At 29.4% G+C, this 19,780-nt stretch overlaps 1 protein-coding gene across 1 annotated transcript in view; it reads left to right on the top strand.

Annotated features, from left to right (window-relative positions):
* Window positions 1-19,780, top strand: part of LOC129232990 (serine/threonine-protein kinase D1-like) — a 61,297-nt gene that overhangs the window by 34,253 nt on the left and 7,264 nt on the right. Inside the window, exons 7-17 of the mRNA XM_054867073.1 lie at window positions 1,932-2,009; window positions 5,413-5,563; window positions 5,811-5,934; window positions 8,555-8,632; window positions 9,412-9,631; window positions 12,633-12,682; window positions 12,768-12,840; window positions 14,428-14,591; window positions 17,115-17,219; window positions 17,301-17,399; window positions 19,468-19,552. Of these exons, the coding sequence (XP_054723048.1) occupies window positions 1,932-2,009; window positions 5,413-5,563; window positions 5,811-5,934; window positions 8,555-8,632; window positions 9,412-9,631; window positions 12,633-12,682; window positions 12,768-12,840; window positions 14,428-14,591; window positions 17,115-17,219; window positions 17,301-17,399; window positions 19,468-19,552 (1,227 nt within the window). The remainder of the gene's footprint in view (window positions 1-1,931; window positions 2,010-5,412; window positions 5,564-5,810; window positions 5,935-8,554; window positions 8,633-9,411; window positions 9,632-12,632; window positions 12,683-12,767; window positions 12,841-14,427; window positions 14,592-17,114; window positions 17,220-17,300; window positions 17,400-19,467; window positions 19,553-19,780) is intronic.

Here is a 19,780-nt window from a genome sequence, read left to right as displayed (position 1 = left end):
TCATTCAGCATTTAAGCTGCCATTGAATATTCAAAATAACCCAGACAGAGTGTGCATCAAAAGGTAATCTGTTGCTCTGTTACTCGTAACGTTGAAAAGGTCCATCTAAAACATGTACGTTCAAATGCTACAAGATCCATTTGTTGACAAATTCTCAGACCCATTGTCAGATATCGACGCATAAAAATTTGCTATCTATGAAAATTTAGAATGCATAAAATTGCTCACTAATTTCAGCACCATCGTTGATTTGAGAAAATGTTCTCATTGACCGCGATGTACGCACACAATAAATGCATTATGCATGGCTGGAAGAAAGAGCCATATTTGGCAACAAAAAATGTGGAGGTTGAAGATTTATAAACTTCAAGGTGTGACCTTGGTATCATAAAAATCAATCGATACAGTTTGCAATGCTGACAAAACTAAATTATCCAACAGAGTTTTTGAATCCTAGAAATAATTTATGTGGGGGAACAAGGTCTGCTGGGTCAGCTGTTAATAATACATTTTTTACCTTTATCTCAGTTATAAAAGAGTAAAATGAATGTATGTATTGCTTGAGCAAGTCGGAAAACTTCTGAGAGTTTTTGGTAAATTCAAATAAGTCCTGGCACAAAAGTGCAAATCCAAAAGATCCGTTAAAATAAAAATGTGTCTTTTTTTAAAATCTAAAGAATCTAAACATCCTATCTAAGAAAACTGTTTTATCAATAAAAAGTGCAAAATAAAATCAGTACATGATTTATTGGTTACAACACTCAATAATTGTAGTTAATCCTCAAATCTTCATATTAAGGTTAATTCTGAAGCTGCTAATAAAATTAAAATTAAAAATTGAGCCAAAAAATCTAGTTGAAGTAAAAGCTATTTGTACAAAGCTGTATAAAGCTGCACTTTATGTAAAATTTGCTCAAAACGTACATGTAACCGACCTCTCTCCGCAATATTTTCGTTGAAATTTTTAAGATGAAATTTAAGATTTATTATTGGGGAAAATTTTCAGAATCAAAGTATTTCAATTTTTACAAACTCTAGAATTAAGTTGAGGTGTTACCCACCAGATGAGCGTAACCCGGGGATGGGGGGGGGGGAGGGTGACCACCCCCCAGAAAAGTTTTTTGACTTAGCAAAAAAGTTTTTTTTAGCTCTCAAGTTACAGCTTTCAAAAATTGAAAGCACAGGATTTGATCAACATTTATTTGTTAAACATTAAAGGGGAGCAAATTAATCTTTTTCACTTATTTTAAAAATGGGATTTTTAAGTAATCTCACTTTAGAAATCGCAACTATTTGATAATTTGATTTTCAAATTGAATTTCTAGCTTTGTATGCATCTTAGGTTTGCAATAAAATACAACGCGAAAATTTCATAAAAAGGAATATGAGGGGTGGGAGATTTGAAAAAATAAATGAATAAAAAATCCAGAGTCGGAGTCAAACGTTTCAAAATCCAGGAGTCGATAATTTTTCCTCCGACTCTGCAGCCCTGGTTTTTATGGCTAAATTAATTTGCTCCATAGTTAGATAATATAGACGCATGCGTGCACACCATGTGCGGATATATTTGATGCTGTGCAGATACATACACAGCTGTAGATATGTGCATTGGCTGAAAATTGTTAATAATATCCATATTAAACACTAATTATCTCCAAAATTTGAAGATAAATTAATGAAAAATGTTCATTATTGCTTTCACGAATACATGATTGAAAGTCAAAAGGCAGTTTCACTGTTTTCTATTTATGTACTTGAATTTGTCATAACTATTTTGGTGACAAATAGCCTTTAAGATACTAACGTTATTCTATGAAATAATATAAATTTTTTTTTGTTTTTTTTGTGATTTGCATCATTAAACTATGCAGCAGTTGCTTTGTATGTTTCAGTTTGATGTTATGTATTAATTTAGTTTCTCTTTGTTGCAGACTGTAAATTGAATGTGCATAAGCGTAAGTGTTTAGAGTGTATACCTATAGATTGTACCGGTGAAGCTCCTAAAGATAGTAAGCTAAATTTTGTTTTTAGTTTTTTAAAAAACTTTTTTTGTTTAAAATTCCCTTAATGTGTAGTTTTAATTTTATTTGAAACCAGTAATCATTTTCAAAAGAGGGGGGGGGGAGAATTAACTTAAACACTCTCCTGAATTTTACATCCATTTCGTTGTCAATATGTAATATTAATATTTTTAAAGCTTGTTATTTAATGCTATATATGTATTTTATGTATACACACACACACACACACACACACACACACACACACATATATATATATATATATATATATATATATATATATATATATATATATATATATATATAATATATATATATATATATATACCATTTTAACTTGCAGGATCTTTATTTTCACAACTGTTAGTCCTAGATGTATATTTCCAATTGCAAAAATGTTCAAAATAGATGCAGGGTTAAGATATTGAAAGTTTGAAGCAAATATAAAAATGAGTCAAAAAATACAAAATTTAACTTTTTATACGGGCCCCTAGGCAGGGTTGGTATGTTGTCCATTTTTTTGTAAAAAGTCGTGGACGCCGGAGGAAACTGGGCAAAATGGACGAAATGAAAAATCAACTGATTATCCATTACATAAATTTATTGTTATAGTGTAATAAAATTAGTATATTATTCTAATATATTATATATTATGAATTACTCATTTAATAAATTAAAATAGAATGATTGCTAACTTTAGAATTTAGTAAATCCAAAAATTTTTTAAAATTACACATTGGTGCTACTAATTTTAGATCATAACTTACTTAAAAGTAACAAAATTTAACAATGTGAATAAGCTGTTGGGCGTGATTACACTATAATATTTTACAATAAAAGAAATTAAACTCAATTGAAAAGTCAAATGAAATGCTTGGAGACTTACATACAAATTGAAGATTTATAGACTAAAAACATTTTACTGTTATGTTTTTTTCGAATTTTTAATGATGTCACCCCCATAGTAAAATATTTATGTACTCTGCATGTTTTTATGGATATATTAATGTCGTACAAATTACGACTTTAGTAGGTTTGTGGGTACTCAGAACGGTTTACCAGAAGAGATCATAATGAGCAAGGGGTTAGATAGCTTTAAAATGGCCATTAACCTTAATTGGAGACTAACAAATTGACTAGGAACAGCCTAGCTGGTTTAAGAATCTGTTGCTGATTATCACATTTGTATTACAAGAACAGATTTCACTTCATGTCAACTTTTCCTTTATTAATATCTATTAGTTTTTCTCTCTTTCTTTTTAAATATGAGTTTTAATGTTTTTAGACTCCAACCTTTAAAAACTTTTTATTTCTACTTCTTAACATGTACAGCTGATGTGTTTGTTTTTATAAATGCTATTACATGCATTATAACTTATTAACACTTATTTGCTTTATATACATACAAACTTATATAAACTTCAACAGATCTTAATTTTTTTAATTTTCAATTTAAAATATTTTGCAATCAATTGTTTTATATACATATTTATGTATGCTATTTTTATATTAAAATATTACTTGAATAGGAAGAATCTATATAATTACTTATTATTTTCAATACCATATTTATATGCTATATTTATCATTTTCAAACTTTCAAAAACTTTCAGTTTACCAAAAAAGTGGACAAAATGGGCAAAACGATATTTTGTCTGGTACAGTGTTTTCCGGGGGAGGGGAGGGGGAATAGGACAACCCTGGTCCTAGATCTCCGAACTAATATTTAGAGAAATAATCTCCATTAAGAACTATTACCGACACAAAAAACTTGATATTTGTGCGACCAAAACTCAAGGAGATATTCCAATTCAAAATTTTAGGGAACCATACAGTAGATGAGATTGGAACTTATCGCTCTTTCAAAAGAATGACAGATCATCAAAGTAAGAAAAACAAGGTATTTATGTATTTCATTCCTATTCAAAAATAAAAAGCAAATGTTATGCGGTGATACACACCGTCACAAAACACATTTCATATCTTGGTGAACATTGGTCCTACTAATTTCAAACTTCTTGTGTTGGAATTATTTTTCAGTGGAGATTATTTTCCTAAATATAAGTTAGGGGACTTGGGGCCCGTATAAAAAGTTAAATTTTGTATTCAGTATCTTAACTCTGCATCTGATTTTGAACATTTTTGCAGTTGGAAGTATACATCTAGGACTAGCGGTTGCAAAAATAAAGGTGTTGCAGGTTAAAATGGAACACTCTGTGTATGTATATTTTGGGGGAGGGGGGACAGAGCCACGTCAGTATAAAATGAGCCCCCCCCCCCCTAAAAAATTGCTTTTAAATTTCTGATGTATGACTCTCCATTTGATTTTACCTCTTTCTAAATTCTGATGTCTAAAACTGTAATTCTGTTATCAATTTAAAAGAGCAAAGGAAAAGAAAATGTCCTGACTAGAACATGTAATTTTAATACTTCATTGTTTTCTTTTTCACTGTAAGTGTGATCTAATTGTGAATACCCCTCAGACGTTTTTCTCAGAAAAATGGGTTTGTAAATCTGAATGTTGCTCAGATAGTTTGGTAAGACAAAAAGCTGGATCATCAGGTATACGTTTTGAACATGCTTGTTACAAAGCAATTAATTCTCCATTATGATGATAAAGAGGACATGGTTAAGATTCTTCCACCTTGTGATATCTTAGTGTTTTTTTACATTTCTTGTTCATTTCAATATAGTTTGCATGCTTGTTTTGCTCATCCCACATCTCATTTGCCATACGGATGTGCTATCAATCTGTAGTTCTCAGATAAAGTGGAAAAAAATGGCATAAACAAAATTTCTAATTATGATAATGGTGTGATTTGCTTTAATTGCAGTCAAAAAGTTTTTCATAAGGAGGTTTTGAGGTGTTTGTGTATCAATCATGTAAAAAATGCAAAAACTGACTAAAAATTGAAATTAAGACTGGTGTTCAGGATTATAAAATAAGCTAATGAAAACCTGTTTCTTTGATTGTTGTTATGCATTTTGTATCAAATTGTATGGAAAGTTTTCGAAGTATAGTATTTGAAATTGAAGTTAAAGTATTAATTTTAACCAAAAGAAAACTTTAAGATATTCATTAGAAATTACAGAAAACTGAATGAAAAATGTTACCTCAGAAATTTGCTGCTGTAGTAAATGAGATCAATGTTTGGTTTTAAGAAGTTCTTAAAGCAATTTATTCTGATAAAATATTGTTTATATTTTTTAAGGAGAGTTTATTGATTTTTGAAATTTGATTCAAACATTTCTTGTATTTACTGGGAGCATTCAACCTTCAATTTAAGCATTTTATATTTGTTATTAGGGTTGTGGAAATCTTTGTTTGTAGCTAGCTAAATTATTTTGAATTAGAGTTTGAATTAGAATTTAATTATTACCCATTTTTCAGATTCTGAGAATGCAAAAAATAATGTTATTGACAATGATAATGAAAGAGTGGAGCACATAGATGAAGAATCAGGTGAAGAGAGTGATAATTCCATCGAAAAAACATTTGCTAATCAAGATCTGCAAGATGATGAATCAAAAATTCCTGTTCAGTATGCACCTTTTTCTAGCATTACTTTAAATAACTGCATGAAAATGTGAATGCAAAAAGTTGATGTTCTATAATTTTGCAATTATCTATTCTGTCTAGCTATTATTATTAGTTTTTAACTTTACAACTTTTAAACTTTATTATGTAATTAAAAACAAAGTACAAATTTTTAATTCTTGTTAAAAAATTATTTGTTAGTAAATCTCTCAATAATTATGTAAACTTCATTTTTTTTTTCTTTTCATAAGTGAGGCTTCAAGCAATAATATACCACTGCAAAGAATTGTTCAAAGTATAAAACATACTAAAGGCAAAAATTATAAAGTTCTCAAAGAAGGATGGTTGGTACATCATACTAATAAGGAAGGAATGGTAAAATAATTTTCCACTTAAATTATTTTTCAAAGTTATGTATGAAGTCTGTCAATTTGTATATGTAAGAAGAAGAGTTAAATTGTTCAAGATTGATTTCTGTTTTATGTATCCCTTTTAAATAATTCTAAAGCAAAATGCTGATAAATTTGTGGCTAGTACAAGACTTAGCCTGAAAATAGTTGGAAAGCATGGGACACTCTTTCAAAGACTTCAGAGGGTTTTTTACTCACATACTTAAAGAAAACATGGAAGTGGTTTACGGTGGGGGGGGGGGGGATTGTCAAAATTTCCTTTATTCTGTCCTTATTTGCCCTTACTGATGTGAATGTTAATAGCTGCTGTTAGTAAAACTATTATTTCTAAAAGTAGTTATTTCTTGACAAAAGTTTCTTCATTTATGTCTTTTTGGTACAAGATATTTTTGCCCTTATTAGTTTTACAAAAGAACAATTTTAGACTTTGTTCTTTTTTGTGTTTAGTAAATTAAAAAAAAAAAAAAATATGGAATGAACTCACACTTATTGCAGTTCCGCTCTATTAACTAGAAGATGTGATCTAAGGAGCTTTAGTTTAAAGACATAAATTATGTTAACAATATGGAGAATTGTACCTTGTTAATCTGCAGAATGTAGGAATTCCTGTTTCAGGTTTGAATGCAAATATTGAATGCCCCTTAGATACTTCTCACCATGCAGTTATTTTTAACTCAATATCGTAGAAGCTGGTGACTATGGTACAGTTTTAGTACACTTCTGAAATTGTAATTACTCAACATTCATTCAAAAAAAAAAAAAAAAAGTTGCATTATTATTAAAGTTTAGGACCTAGGTTTTCGATTCCGACCCTGAAATAATTTGAAACTTTACCCACACCCCCTTCAGAGCAGTTTTTCTTTGTACCATTCTCACCCTCTCATTGCAGGTGAGAATGGTACAGCACATGTTTCAACGTTTCATATAGGTTTGGGTAGTTAGAACTATACTCTACCTCTCTTATATTTTAACGGGAGAGTTGTACATGTAAGTTATGCTGAAAATTGAACTTTGGAGAATCAGGTACATCATAAAATCAAGATAAAACAAAGGCTTTATTTTCTTTATAATTTTTAAAGATGGATGCCAAATCTTATCTTTTTCAGGCCACTGCCAAAACTGTCGCTTCAACATTGCTAAAGCTTCAAACTCACTTGCATCTACACCCCTGATTTTTCCAGGATACTTTTTCCCCTGATAACCCAATGAACCCTCCAAAATATCTACTAATTACTGTACCACACTCACCCTCCAAATTGTAAACTTTACACATTTTTAACTGTAGTAACATCAAAATATTTTATTTTTGAGTGAAAATTTGGAGGTAACATTCTTTATGTGATATGAAAGCGAAAGGTACATACAAAATTGTGATTCCTTCTGCACTAAAAGTCCACCTTCATGAATTTCCGAGCTACCTACAAACACGCAGCATCAGTTGCTCACTACAAATAAATTCACAATCACCAGGTTATTCGTCTGGCGGGCCTTTTTGACAGTCATAACAACTCTCTCATCACCAGAGAAGGTTGCACAATATTTCCTATTGAAACTGAGCTAGACCAGACTGCACTACGAACGCTTATTACGTCAAAACTGAAGTTGGTATCATTCTCACCCTCCAAACCATTCTCACCCCGCTTTTACGGTTATAAATGTTTTATTAGAATATATATGTTTTTGTTTTTTATGTTTTTGTTTATTTAATTCAGTTTAATGTATATCATTGTTAACTAATGACTTTTTGTATCATTTTTAGAAATGACTTATTCAGTTACGCTCTTTTAATAAATGTAGCTAAAGCAAAACAAATTGTAAACCAAATAATTTTTATAGAAATCTGAAAAAATTAATGAATTCATGGTCATAATATTGAAAATATTACTTGACGAAATCAAAAAGAAAATATTTGAATACCAGAAAAATGGTCAAAAGTTATTTCCTTAAATATGTATAAAATTAATATAAAAATGTAAGGAAATCATAAAGTGTCAAAAAAAAAAAGTACAACAAATAGCTATTGTGATTTATTAATGGAGGAGCCCCTTCACCAGTAAAAAATATTACTCAACACATAACTACCAAATTCTGGATTGAATATGACCAGAGCTTCATTTCTACCAAAAGAAGTCCAGGAGCCTTATAGTCCTCACAACTTATTTTTGTGTGTAAATAGCCTGAATTTCACCTAAAATGTTAAAATATGCATTAAAGTGAAACAAAGTAGAGGAGCTCCTACGCAAATTAAGCCCTGAATATGATCTCAAAACTTGAAACACAGATTTTATCCCAATAATTGATAAAATACCGGTATTTTTCTAGTTGATGTCATTTTGACTCACAACATTGATGTATGTTAAGCATTTTTGCAAGGAGAAGGTGCTCTACTGTAGCATTAAGACAGTTATTTGCTGTAAATTTTTAACGATTTATGCTTGGCTTACATTATTTATTCATTTTATTCAGCTTAATTTGATGAAGATTATTATAGTTTGATTCTGTTTGTTTTTGTTATTCATACGGCTGCTTATTGGATGTCTGCTAATCTAATTCTTATTGTTGTTTTAATTAATTTTTTATTGTAGAGAAAGAGGCACTTTTGGAGGCTAGATACCAAAAGTGTTACCCTGTTCCAAAATGATACCACATCAAAGTATTATAAGGTAAATAAGCACTTAGTGTTTCTTTTGTATCCTCGATTTTACTTTTTTTAAAAATTTAATTTGAATCAATTTAAGTTTATTCATTAGCACAAACTTTGAGTTTGCAAATAAAATACCAAGTTTCAATAACTATTTAAAATATTCTTTTAAAAACCTTAATTTGCTGATGAGTGGATTTACATCGGTCTGTTTTATTTTGTCGTTTTTTTTTTTTTTTAAATGCTGTTAAAGCTAGTGGGAGTACAAAGCCTAGTTTTGAGCAGCAGAGGCTGATTTCCTTTTGGAAGCTTATTGGTTTTGGAGACAAACAATAAAGATTATATAAAGGCAAAACAAGAGGAAACGTGCATATAAAATAGGATTAGGAACTTTTTTTTTCTTTTTAAACTTATACTTGTTTTTGAGTGTATGTTATGTATTTAAAAGTTTTATAGTTCCATTTTGTGACTTTTAATATTTACATCAATTGTATTTAACTGTTGTACTTGGCTAATTGATGATCTATTTTTTATTATACATGTAAAATGTAATGTCTCACAGTAAATCTATTATTTAAGTAGTCATTTTATGCGTGTAGTATGTGTTGTAATTTGGAGTTTTAATAATATTCTCCCCCCCCCCCAAATAAAATCATAAAAACGATTACAATTTAAATGTTCCTGAATTTCTTTATTGATGTAGATGTTTCATTCTTTCAGAAAAAATTGGCGGTTTCCAAATGATTCATTAAATTATTGATATGAAATATTCACTCCTGATTTTTCTGCTTCATTTTTTAGGAAATACCATTGTCAGAAATCTTATCTGTTGAAATTTGCAAGCAAAATATGTGTTCAGAGCATAATCAAGGCTATTATCTAGAACTGAGAACTGCAAATGTAGATTATTATGTCACTGATGAGATAAGCAATTTGAAGGCTTGGGATCTGTCTATAAGGCAAGCACTAATGCCAGTGGATATTCCCAAAACAGCTACACAGAACATTCATGGAAATAAAGGTCAGATTTCCTTTTTTTCATTTTTTAAAATTTTTTATATAACGATGTTTTAAAAGTAATGTTATTGTTGTTCTATTCATTAACAGAAACAAATCAAAACTAGATTGTAATATTTATAATAGCCTTTTGTGTTCTAAATTTTTCTTTACGTATTGAAAATGAAATATAATTTATTTATTTTTTAAACTTTACTTTTTAAATTATTGCATTTTTTATGTATAAAAAATACACATCAGGGTAAATTGTTGATTGAGTTTGGGAAATAATCTTGCTGTTTTTCTTGGTCATTGTTAGTTCTCCTTTATTTTTATCAGTTAGTTAAAAGCATTTTATAATTATATAAATAAATCCAAACTGTAAAACAAGTTATTTTCAAAAATGAGTTGAATGCTCATGACTAAAATGTGACCGCTAAAAAGTTTTAAAATTCAGTAGCTCATACCTGCCAACTCTACTGGATTTTCTGAGAGACTCCCGGCTTTTTAACATTTCTCCCGGTCTCCCGATTTTTATTCAAAATATCCCGGTTTTTATTAATCTCTAAAAAAATCCCTCCATAAAGGGATTTTCTTAAAAATGAAAAAAAAAAACCCTTTAAAATAAGTTTTTACTTCATTTTAGCGCTTTTACTCCCATGGTTTGAAAGTTTCCTAGTTAATTTCAAACTTAAGCACATTGGAAGCTGGCAACATCAGCTCTTGTTTACATTTGTGATCTTGTTTTATGCGTTCATCGCTAAGCCTAGTATCGGGCTGAGTATCCTAAGCAGGAAGGATTTGGGGGTGGGGGAGGGGATGATTTTAAGTTATGATGTCAGTCAGCAAAAAGCTATAAAGCAACATACAATTGTGAATTTCTATTTTTGAATTAGTCTCACAAAAGTGACCATCACATATTTTGCGTAACATTTTGTGTTGATTTCAGCATTGTCCATGCTGGTAGAGGCGATATAGGGAATCACGTAAAAAGTGAGAAGTACCGTGAAAAGTTCAAAAATGCATCTGAGCCTAATAACATGGAACACTTTTTGGAAAAAAGTATTGAATTTCAAGTTATTTGCAGAATGCTTACTAAATTTCTTGTTGTACACAAAATTACCAATCGGACACTTTGCGGCCAAAAAAAGTAGATTAAATTTTGTTGAAGACCTAAAAAAACTTGTCTATTATTGTATTTTTTACTAATAATTGAAATTCTTTTTTTTTCTTTAATAACTTTTCATTGAAAAGGTATTACTTTAATATTTATTCTTCATTTAATATTTCCATTAATTAATCTCTGTGTATATATGACTCAAGGAACTTGAATATGATTGAACTTTAAGGGATAATAAAAAAAAAATCCCTATTTTCTCCTCAATAACATGGAAAAAAATGATATTGCGCTACATTGAAAAAATCTACTGGATTTTTTTCTTTGAATGTTGGCAGGTATGGTAGCTCCATCTTTCTCAATCTTTGGTAAAATTTTTTGTTATTTTCGTTGAAGTATCATTTATAGGATAGATTCTCATGCTTCATTGAAATGTAGTTTCTAATGTTGACTGATTTCCAAAAATTTTGTATCAAAACTAGACTCTGATTTTCCTTTCAAGAGTTTGATTTTCTAATTAATTTCCTTCTGCCATTTTAAAGACTCCAAAAATCCACTGTAGTAGAGTTATGTGCCCAACACGGGTTTGGTCCACATGTGTGTGTGGACCCGGGAAGCGGACCCGTCGTTGTGTTCACTGTTACAAAATAAAAAATATATTCTGAAACCTTCCAAAACTACTAATCATCTTCTTTTGGTGTTATGAATAATTGTTGCAAATTTGAAGCCATGTATTCATAAATTGATTTTTAAAATACAGAGCTGTTCTTAATAAAATAAGTATAAAGTAATGACAGCAACTTTTGTTGCAATTGTCTTTTATTTCCTTTGTTTTCATGTGGTATCAAGAAAACATGTAAAAGATATACTTTAATTTTATTTTTGCTCTGGATTGGCAAGATTCCTAATTCCTATCAATGTGAGGAGTGGCCCATGGGTAAAAAAAGGTTGGGCACCACTGCAGTAGAGGCATGGCACTTAGTAGCAAACATAGTCACCCAATGCTTCCAGTGTTTAGAAAATCAGTACCTAGATGAGAGTGATAGATGTAAAATACCAAAAGTGCTACTTTCAAATTTCATTTTTCTTGCCAAAAATTTACTAAAGATACAAAAATATTAAAAAAAAAAAAAAGAATACTACTAAACATTTTTTTGATCACAAAAGTTGGGTAGAAATTGTTCACTGAGGATGGCGAGAAAAGTTCACTTTCAACGCGATTGGAGTTTAAGAGATCAAGCTAATTTCACAAGAAATCCTAAAACAGGGAAACCAAAAGTTTCAGATAATAAATGCTGTAAAAGTCAGGAAACCAAAATTGATTTATAGAGAATTCCAGTCAAATGAGGGTCAGGTAATTAAGGTTCAATTATATTTGAAATTAAAGTTCATGAAATTACTTTTATTTTGGCATTTCCGATGAGTTTTTTGGTTAATTGTAGCTTGCTTCAATGTTGCATTTTGATAAATAAAATATTCTATTTTATTAATACTCATAAGAAATTGATTTTAATATTGTGTGCAAATAAAGCTACCTGAAACATTGAAAAATTTAGATTGCACGGTTTAGATTGATTGACCAAATTTTTATGAGTTTGTCTCCTTGTTGACATCAAAGCAATGTGAGAAAGCTAAAATTATATTAGAAGTGAAATGGATTTTTATTATTCCTCAAATTTCCAGGTTCGGCTGCTGAAATTTATAAGAAAAAGCTATTTTATACCTTTAAGTTCAGTTAATTTTTTTTTCTTTTAAATAGCATATAAAATTATCTTATTTCAAAAAAAGATTTTTTGGGATGAGGATTTTTTTTTAAAAATAAAATTGTAAATGCTCTATGAAATGGAGCATCAACTATATTACTGTTATTTTGAAAACAAACCTTTTAATGTATATTTCTGATTTATAGAACATTATAATGAAGCTGCAGTGAAGAAGGACAATTCTGAACAAAGTTTGGTAAGATGATTTAATCTTTTACTGCATTGCAAATGTTAAATTATTTTCTCTTATGCCTACAAAATCTAAGTATTTATTTTTGTAGGATATCAGCTTGCAATATCAGATTTTTCCTGATGAAGTTCTAGGTTCTGGTCAATTTGGGATTGTGTATGGAGGTTTGTGCCAATAATTTTCAATTACTATCCTAGTTTTCATTGCTGATTTCTCAAAGTAATTCCATGTTGTACTTGTTTTTAATTTTATAAAATCATATCATTCTGCTTTTTTAAACAGACTTTGTTTTAATTTATTATTAAGAAACAAATTGTTTCAACACAAGATGGCATGATACTGCTTCCCATAATCAAGCAAAAATGTATGCACAAACAAAATGGTTTAGTTTATTTTTTACTTACATTTGTTACCATTTAAAGTGATTAAATTTGAATTCTTTTTTTTCCTACGTCATAAGGCTGTGCTGTTTTCCGCCGTTAGCCTTCTAGCAGCCCAGTATAGCTGTACCAGCTTTGGTATAGTTGTTTGGGATTGTGCAATTGAATTTAGTTTTAGTATCTTCTAAAAGTGTTTAATGCCATTTACAGCTTTTCAAAACTCATTGCTTATAATGCTTATTCACCTCTTTTAACTTTCCAAATCAACAACTAATTCCCCTTAATAAAATCCCTCAAAAAATGAAAATGGCCTATTGAAGAATCAAGTATTATTCATTTTGCAAAATATTTGGGATCTAAATTGGTACAATTAATGTGTCATCAGACAGTAAAATTTTGAATGGCGTACCTGTTAGTGTTCTCTTGAAAATAGATTTAAAAAAAATGCAACCCAAGTAGAGATATGACTATATTCAGTTCTTCTCCTTGAAAAAGTAATTGTTTGGAGTTCAAAGAAAAGAAAGAAAAAAAAAAGAAGGTAAATCTAGGCACAATTAGTTTTTCGGTATTCCTACTACTACACTATTTTTTGTTTTGTTATTAACACACTCCTCTTTCTTTATGTTAAATTTTTTTGTTCCCTATTTGAGACATTTCTATAGCAGAACATTTCAGTTATAGATTACTACTTTTGCTTATTTTTGTTCGAAACTAGAAGTTGATTTATTTTACAAAGCCTCCTTAATTCAAGTAACACTAACCACAAAAAAAAAAAAAAAAAAAAAAAAAAAAAAAAAAAAAAAAAAAAAAATCCAGTTAATACAAATAAGATATGCCAGTGATGCAGTCTAAGTTAATTTTCCTGTTTGTAGATGAGGGTACTAAAAAAAGGTATTTCATTGACAGATTTTTATTCATAGCTTGTTAACCATCAAATGAAGGTAGTGTTTTCTGAGGGAAAATCATATTCATTTGCAGTTGAAAGTGTACCTACTTTAATTATTTTTTAGTAGAAAATTTTTAAATGTACTGATGAATTCCGCAAATATTATGGTTTTTTGTTAGATTATCAGTTATGCTCTCTCCAATCTTTCTTCTTCTGACTTAGAACCTTATTATTTTTGTGTCTCTCCTGCAGAAGATTCTAATTTTCTAAAAAATAGAAATTAAGATTATCTTTAGACATTTTTTCTGTGCCTTTCTATGTGTTTTAAACCAATTTATACGATTTTTTTTCAATTCATCATTCAAAGTTGGTCTTGGATCTGAGGAGGTTAATAACAGAATAAGTAATGTTTTTTTAAAGTGTAAATCATAACTTAAAATTAAATTATGCTTTGACTTTAAAAAAAATATTATTTGATTCTACAGGAGTACATAGGACTTCGGGAAGAGCAGTAGCTATAAAAGTTATTGACAAAATGCGATTTCCTACAAAACAGGAAGCTCAGTTAAAAAATGAAGTTTCTATCCTGCAAAATATTCATTACCCTGGAGTTGTTAACTTAGAGAAAATGTTTGAAACTATTGAAAGGGTAACTATATTGCATTGTATTGTTTATTTTTTGTAACAAATTGTAATACAGTCGGACCCCGATTTAAAGAATTTCGTTATTTAGCGAATTTATCCTTTTCCCCGACTAAAAAGAAGGCAAAAACCCCTATTTACCGAATAACAAACCCCAAATTAACAAATTATTTTAACAGCCAAAAAAAAAAAAATTTTTTTTTTTGTTAGTTTGAGTGAGGAAATATTGGATTGTTTTCCAAATGATATATCCATCTTCTCTGAAGCAGAAAAAGACTTTTTTTTGAATCAGCAATTTTTGACAGGCAAGGGGGCAACCACTGATTAGCGATTCTGATGCAGAAAGCGATAATGAAACTCCCATTAAAACTGTTACTGTTTCAAATATTTTACATAGCATGGAAACTGTAAAAACATCTCATACAGCAGGCTGTAAATGAGACTTTTTTCTTACCTCCATGAGGTCGAAAGAAAACTATTTCGAGTCAAGTATCAAGGAAATTGTCAAACATCTATTACTCAGTCCATTAAAATTTCAAATTAACTAGTGTGTAATAAGTCACGGAATGCTGAATAAAAAGTGCACACTTTCTAATTATGGATATTTTTATGCAGTTGCTTATCAGGGCTTTCGGATAAGGCAAGTGCAATTTTTTTTCCATATTCCGATTTTACGAATAACCCCAATTTAACGAATAAAAGTCTCGGTCCCGATGAATTCGTTAAATTGGGGTCCGACTGTATTTCATTGATAATATGTTAATTAATGATAAATTTTTTGCAGATATTAAGTTCAAACATTCACAGTTGTGTGAATTGCATTGAGCATTGTGTGAACTGTTCATTTAGGATAAGTGTCTGTGAGGTTATTACAGTGGAAGACCGTTATAACGCACACCTTGGGACCAGAGTTTTTGCGTTATACAGGTTTTTGTGTTATATAGATCATTTCACAAATTTTAAAACTAATATTCAGAATATATCTATATATCAGCACTTCATAATGAGTTTTATCTGCAATGAGTATTAAAGCACCAATATTACAATTAGTTATTCACAAATAAATATGTTTCACAATCAAAATCCTGCACTTCTGCTAGCTTCATGGTTTGCATAACAGCTGCATTTTCAAGAGCCATCTGGTATTTTTTGTTTACTATGAGTACTAATTTTCAATTTAAAAACTTTGAAATAAGATGGAAAGATGAAAAACTTTCAAAATTTAATTTGTCTAACAATTTTTATTTTTGCAAAGCAAAACCGAAGGATTTTTTAAACTTCAAAACCTGTTGTTTACTTCTGAAAAGTAGTGCAGTTTATAGAGAATTGCTCGGCATTATAACGGTCTTCTACTGTATTACTATTATTTTAGCTTTAAAATAGGCTACATAGATTGGTTCAGTTGAAGCATGCATACAGATTTTTTAAAAAACAAAGAATAATAAAAAGTGCTGAATTGTTGATGAAACTTGTCTGCAATAAAACAATTGTGTTAAAATTTGAAATTTAAAGTATTTATCTTTTGTTTAGAAAACACAGCAGAATCTATTTTTGTAGGTGAATGATGAAAAATACTAAAAGGTTTAATAGTCATAATTTTTTTATCTAAATATTTCTTCAACACAGAACATTTTTTTTTTTGAAAAGGAAAATTTTAAATAGAAACATACCGAAAACAAAATTGATCTATTTATTATTTAGTGCTTAATTAAGTGTCTTTTTTTATTGAAATGTGCTTAGCAGGAATATTGTGTATTAGTACTTAAATAAGTAAAAAAGCTTACAAATAGAACCTGTATTTAACAGGAAACTTAAGACACAGAAAAAACTATCAACAAATGCAACCCCTCTCTAAATCTTGTTTTTGTTGCTTTAAATCTCCAAAAATATTATCTTTTTAATTTCTGTGCGAAAAAGATTTTCACACATTATTTCTTATTGAAAAAAATAGAGTTTTATGAATTTTTGTCTATTTCTGATTCTAAGCCTGTAATTTAAAAATTGTTTATCTGATATTTAGTGGTTGGCTTCTGAAAATTTTGTTTCCTTTGGTTTTTATTGTAAAATGGTATGTGCATTTAACTGCTTCATTATTTGTATTTTCCCTTGATTTTAAATGTCATCCTGGAGCATAAGCACACGTCCATGTTATAAAGTTTCTTCTTTGGAGTTACTGCTCGTCATAATTTTAAAGAATTGTTTGAAACACTATGTTATTTTTTTTTCATTTTTAATGTTTTTATTTTGTTATTTGTACAATTATTTCATGCTTTCATTATAATCTGCCTTGTTAATTCCGAGGAAACTAAAAAAAAAAAAAAAAAGAGCTTGCTAAGAAGAGATATATCAAACATAACCTTTATTTTCCTCTCCAAATTCAAAATCTCTTTAAATCTAAATTCTTCAAAAGTGTGTGTAAGAGCATTATTTATTGTATAAAAAAATAACACTGGAAAAAAGCATTAACCTTCTGATTAAAGATATTTTTTAGCTTCATAAGACTGAATGTTGTTCCTTTTTTTTTCTTCAGATTTTCGTTGTTATGGAAAAATTAAAGGGTGACATGCTAGAAATGATTCTATCTAGTGAAAAAGGGAGGCTGTCTGAAAGAATAACAAAGTTTTTGATTTTTCAGGTAAATTTGGAAATAAATAATTAGCATTTATTGTTGATTCACATAAGAAGAATTTACTAAATTTTAAAATTTAATTTTTAGATTTTGATGGCTTTGAAACACTTACATTTGAAATGCATTGTTCATTGTGATTTGAAGCCAGAAAATGTACTTTTATCATCTGATTCGGATTTTCCTCAGGTTTGTTTATAAAATTGCTTTAGAATTTTCATTGATAAAATTTCATGAAGTTTTCGTTGATAAATCTGGTGGTGGGAGCTAGTCAGGCTATTGTTATAGCCTTTACTCCCACCCACTCAATCAGGGATTTTCAAATAGACAGGGTGAAATATACTTCTGTTTGTAATTTCTTTTCTGTTATTTGTGAAATACATTTTTTTTTGTAAAAAATATTACCCTGTTTGAAATAAAATGTGTATTAGAGTTTGTAAAAACATTCAAAGCTTAACTACAGTCAAACCTATCTTTATGCGCAAATTTTTATTCAGATTCTTTTGTGCAACTTTTTAATGCTGTATGCATATACAAAAATCACAAGCAACGATAAAATTTAAAATTTTACCCCCCCCCCCCCCGACTGAGACGCAACTGTAGAATCAAGAGGAAAAATTGAAAATCCTTTTAAAAGCCTTATATTGTTCAAAATCAATGTTAAGTATTTTATTTGCTATTAAATAGAAACCGGCAACAGATAAAAACTTTAAATCATTGCATTTTATTTCCCTGTCAGCCAACAATGAATTTGATAATCAATCATGTGAAAAAAGGATTAGGGGTTTTTAAAATCTGCTTTAAAGATACGTTATAACTCAAATTCTATGAAACATGGAAGTTCCAAACACATTCTACCAGGTGTGGGAAAAAATCTCTTTATTTTGGTAAATTTAAAAATTTTTAACTATGTTTTCACTTGTAAAAATTATGAAAAACCTTTTAGAGGTTTTAAATCAATATCTTGTTAATTAATGTCATCCAAAGATGCAAACTAGCTAACTACACTCTCGATCAACTCTCCTTTCAAACAATTTTTTTTTCAAAATCGGTCCATCCGTTTAGGTGCTAGAGTGCCACAGACAGACGCACAGGTACACAGACACATCAAACTTATAACCCCCTTTCTTTGTGTGTCGGGGGTTGAAGATACATGATGTAAATGAATTTAAAAAATAAAGCAAGAGGTTGTAGATGGAATTAAAATGACATGTAATTTGAAAAGAAAGCAGCATATGGCTCATATGATTGTATATGTCATCACATGATGAAGAACATGTCCATATACAATCGCCTATTTAGTAATTATGTCACACAAGTTAACTTTTTCTTTGTGTATATATCTAAGGGCCCCCTGCACTCAACGACTCGTACGCTCGACCAATTAAGGAATCAATTAAGCACCCCACCTCATTAGCCCTTTGATTGATGATAACCGATAAGCTTTTTGCGGTTATCTGCGGGAGCGGGCCGCACAGATTTTTGTTGTCACCTTCTGTTTCATACACGCCCAAGGATTGCTCGAGATCAGAAAATCGCAGCACAGAGAGTACTGAGAGAAACCCGCACCAAGTACGGGATAGTCGGCGATAACGATGGCTAACAAGGAAATTTTACTCACAGAAAAATTCGTTTTGGTTGTTCGAGAACACAGCTGTTTGAGGGACCTCTCAGCAAGTGATTAAAGCACAGTTTTCTGATTTGGATGCTAAGGAATTGTAACATAAGTTATTTGTAAGGCTGTTATTATAATTTATTTAGAATTAAATTTAAATGAAAAGACAAGTAATTATATTATAAGTTAATAAAAAACATATGAAAAACCACAGAAAACTAAAAAGTAATTCTAAAATTAAAGTAAAAATAGTTATAAAATTTATACAATATTACTTTGTTCCTATTAATAGTTATTTGATTTTATCTTATTTATTTATTAATTTTTCTAAATACATATACTTTTTAATTGACTCAGACCATTAAACACGGGATTAGCAGTTGAGAATCAACCACTTTCAAAATGAATAATAAGAATTTTTTTGAAGCTTATAGCCTTTTTTTCTATATACATTTTTTGTTTTTTAAAGCTTGACAAAAGAAATTTTACAATATTTTATCAACTATAAAACAAGTAAAACATGTGTTTCTTCTGAACACTAGATGTAATAAACTATTATATCTAAATAAAGCATGCCACTCTTGATACTATATTTACTGCATACAAAAATTAATCTTTAATAAAAGTTGATTATTTTTGTAGGTGAAACTCTGTGATTTTGGCTTTGCTCGCATTATAGGTGAAAAATCATTCAGACGTTCCGTTGTAGGAACTCCAGCATATTTAGGTAAATATTTTATGCTAAAATTAGGTTTTTTTTAAAAATTTCACTGTTTATAAAGTTGAAAACGTCTGAAATTTTTTTTTGATGTATGTATTTTATTTATAACATATTCAATCAGAAAAAAAATCCCCGGAGTGTCATGAACAATATTTCTGAAGGGTGTTTTTTTTTTGTGGAGTTCTTTCTTAATACTTCTTGAAATTACAAAAATAAGGTATCATTTAACTTACT

Source organism: Uloborus diversus, chromosome 1 (assembly GCF_026930045.1).
Source record: "Uloborus diversus isolate 005 chromosome 1, Udiv.v.3.1, whole genome shotgun sequence".
Classification (NCBI taxonomy): Eukaryota; Metazoa; Arthropoda; class Arachnida; order Araneae; family Uloboridae; genus Uloborus; species Uloborus diversus.
This window is presented reverse-complemented; position numbering and strand designations above follow the sequence as displayed.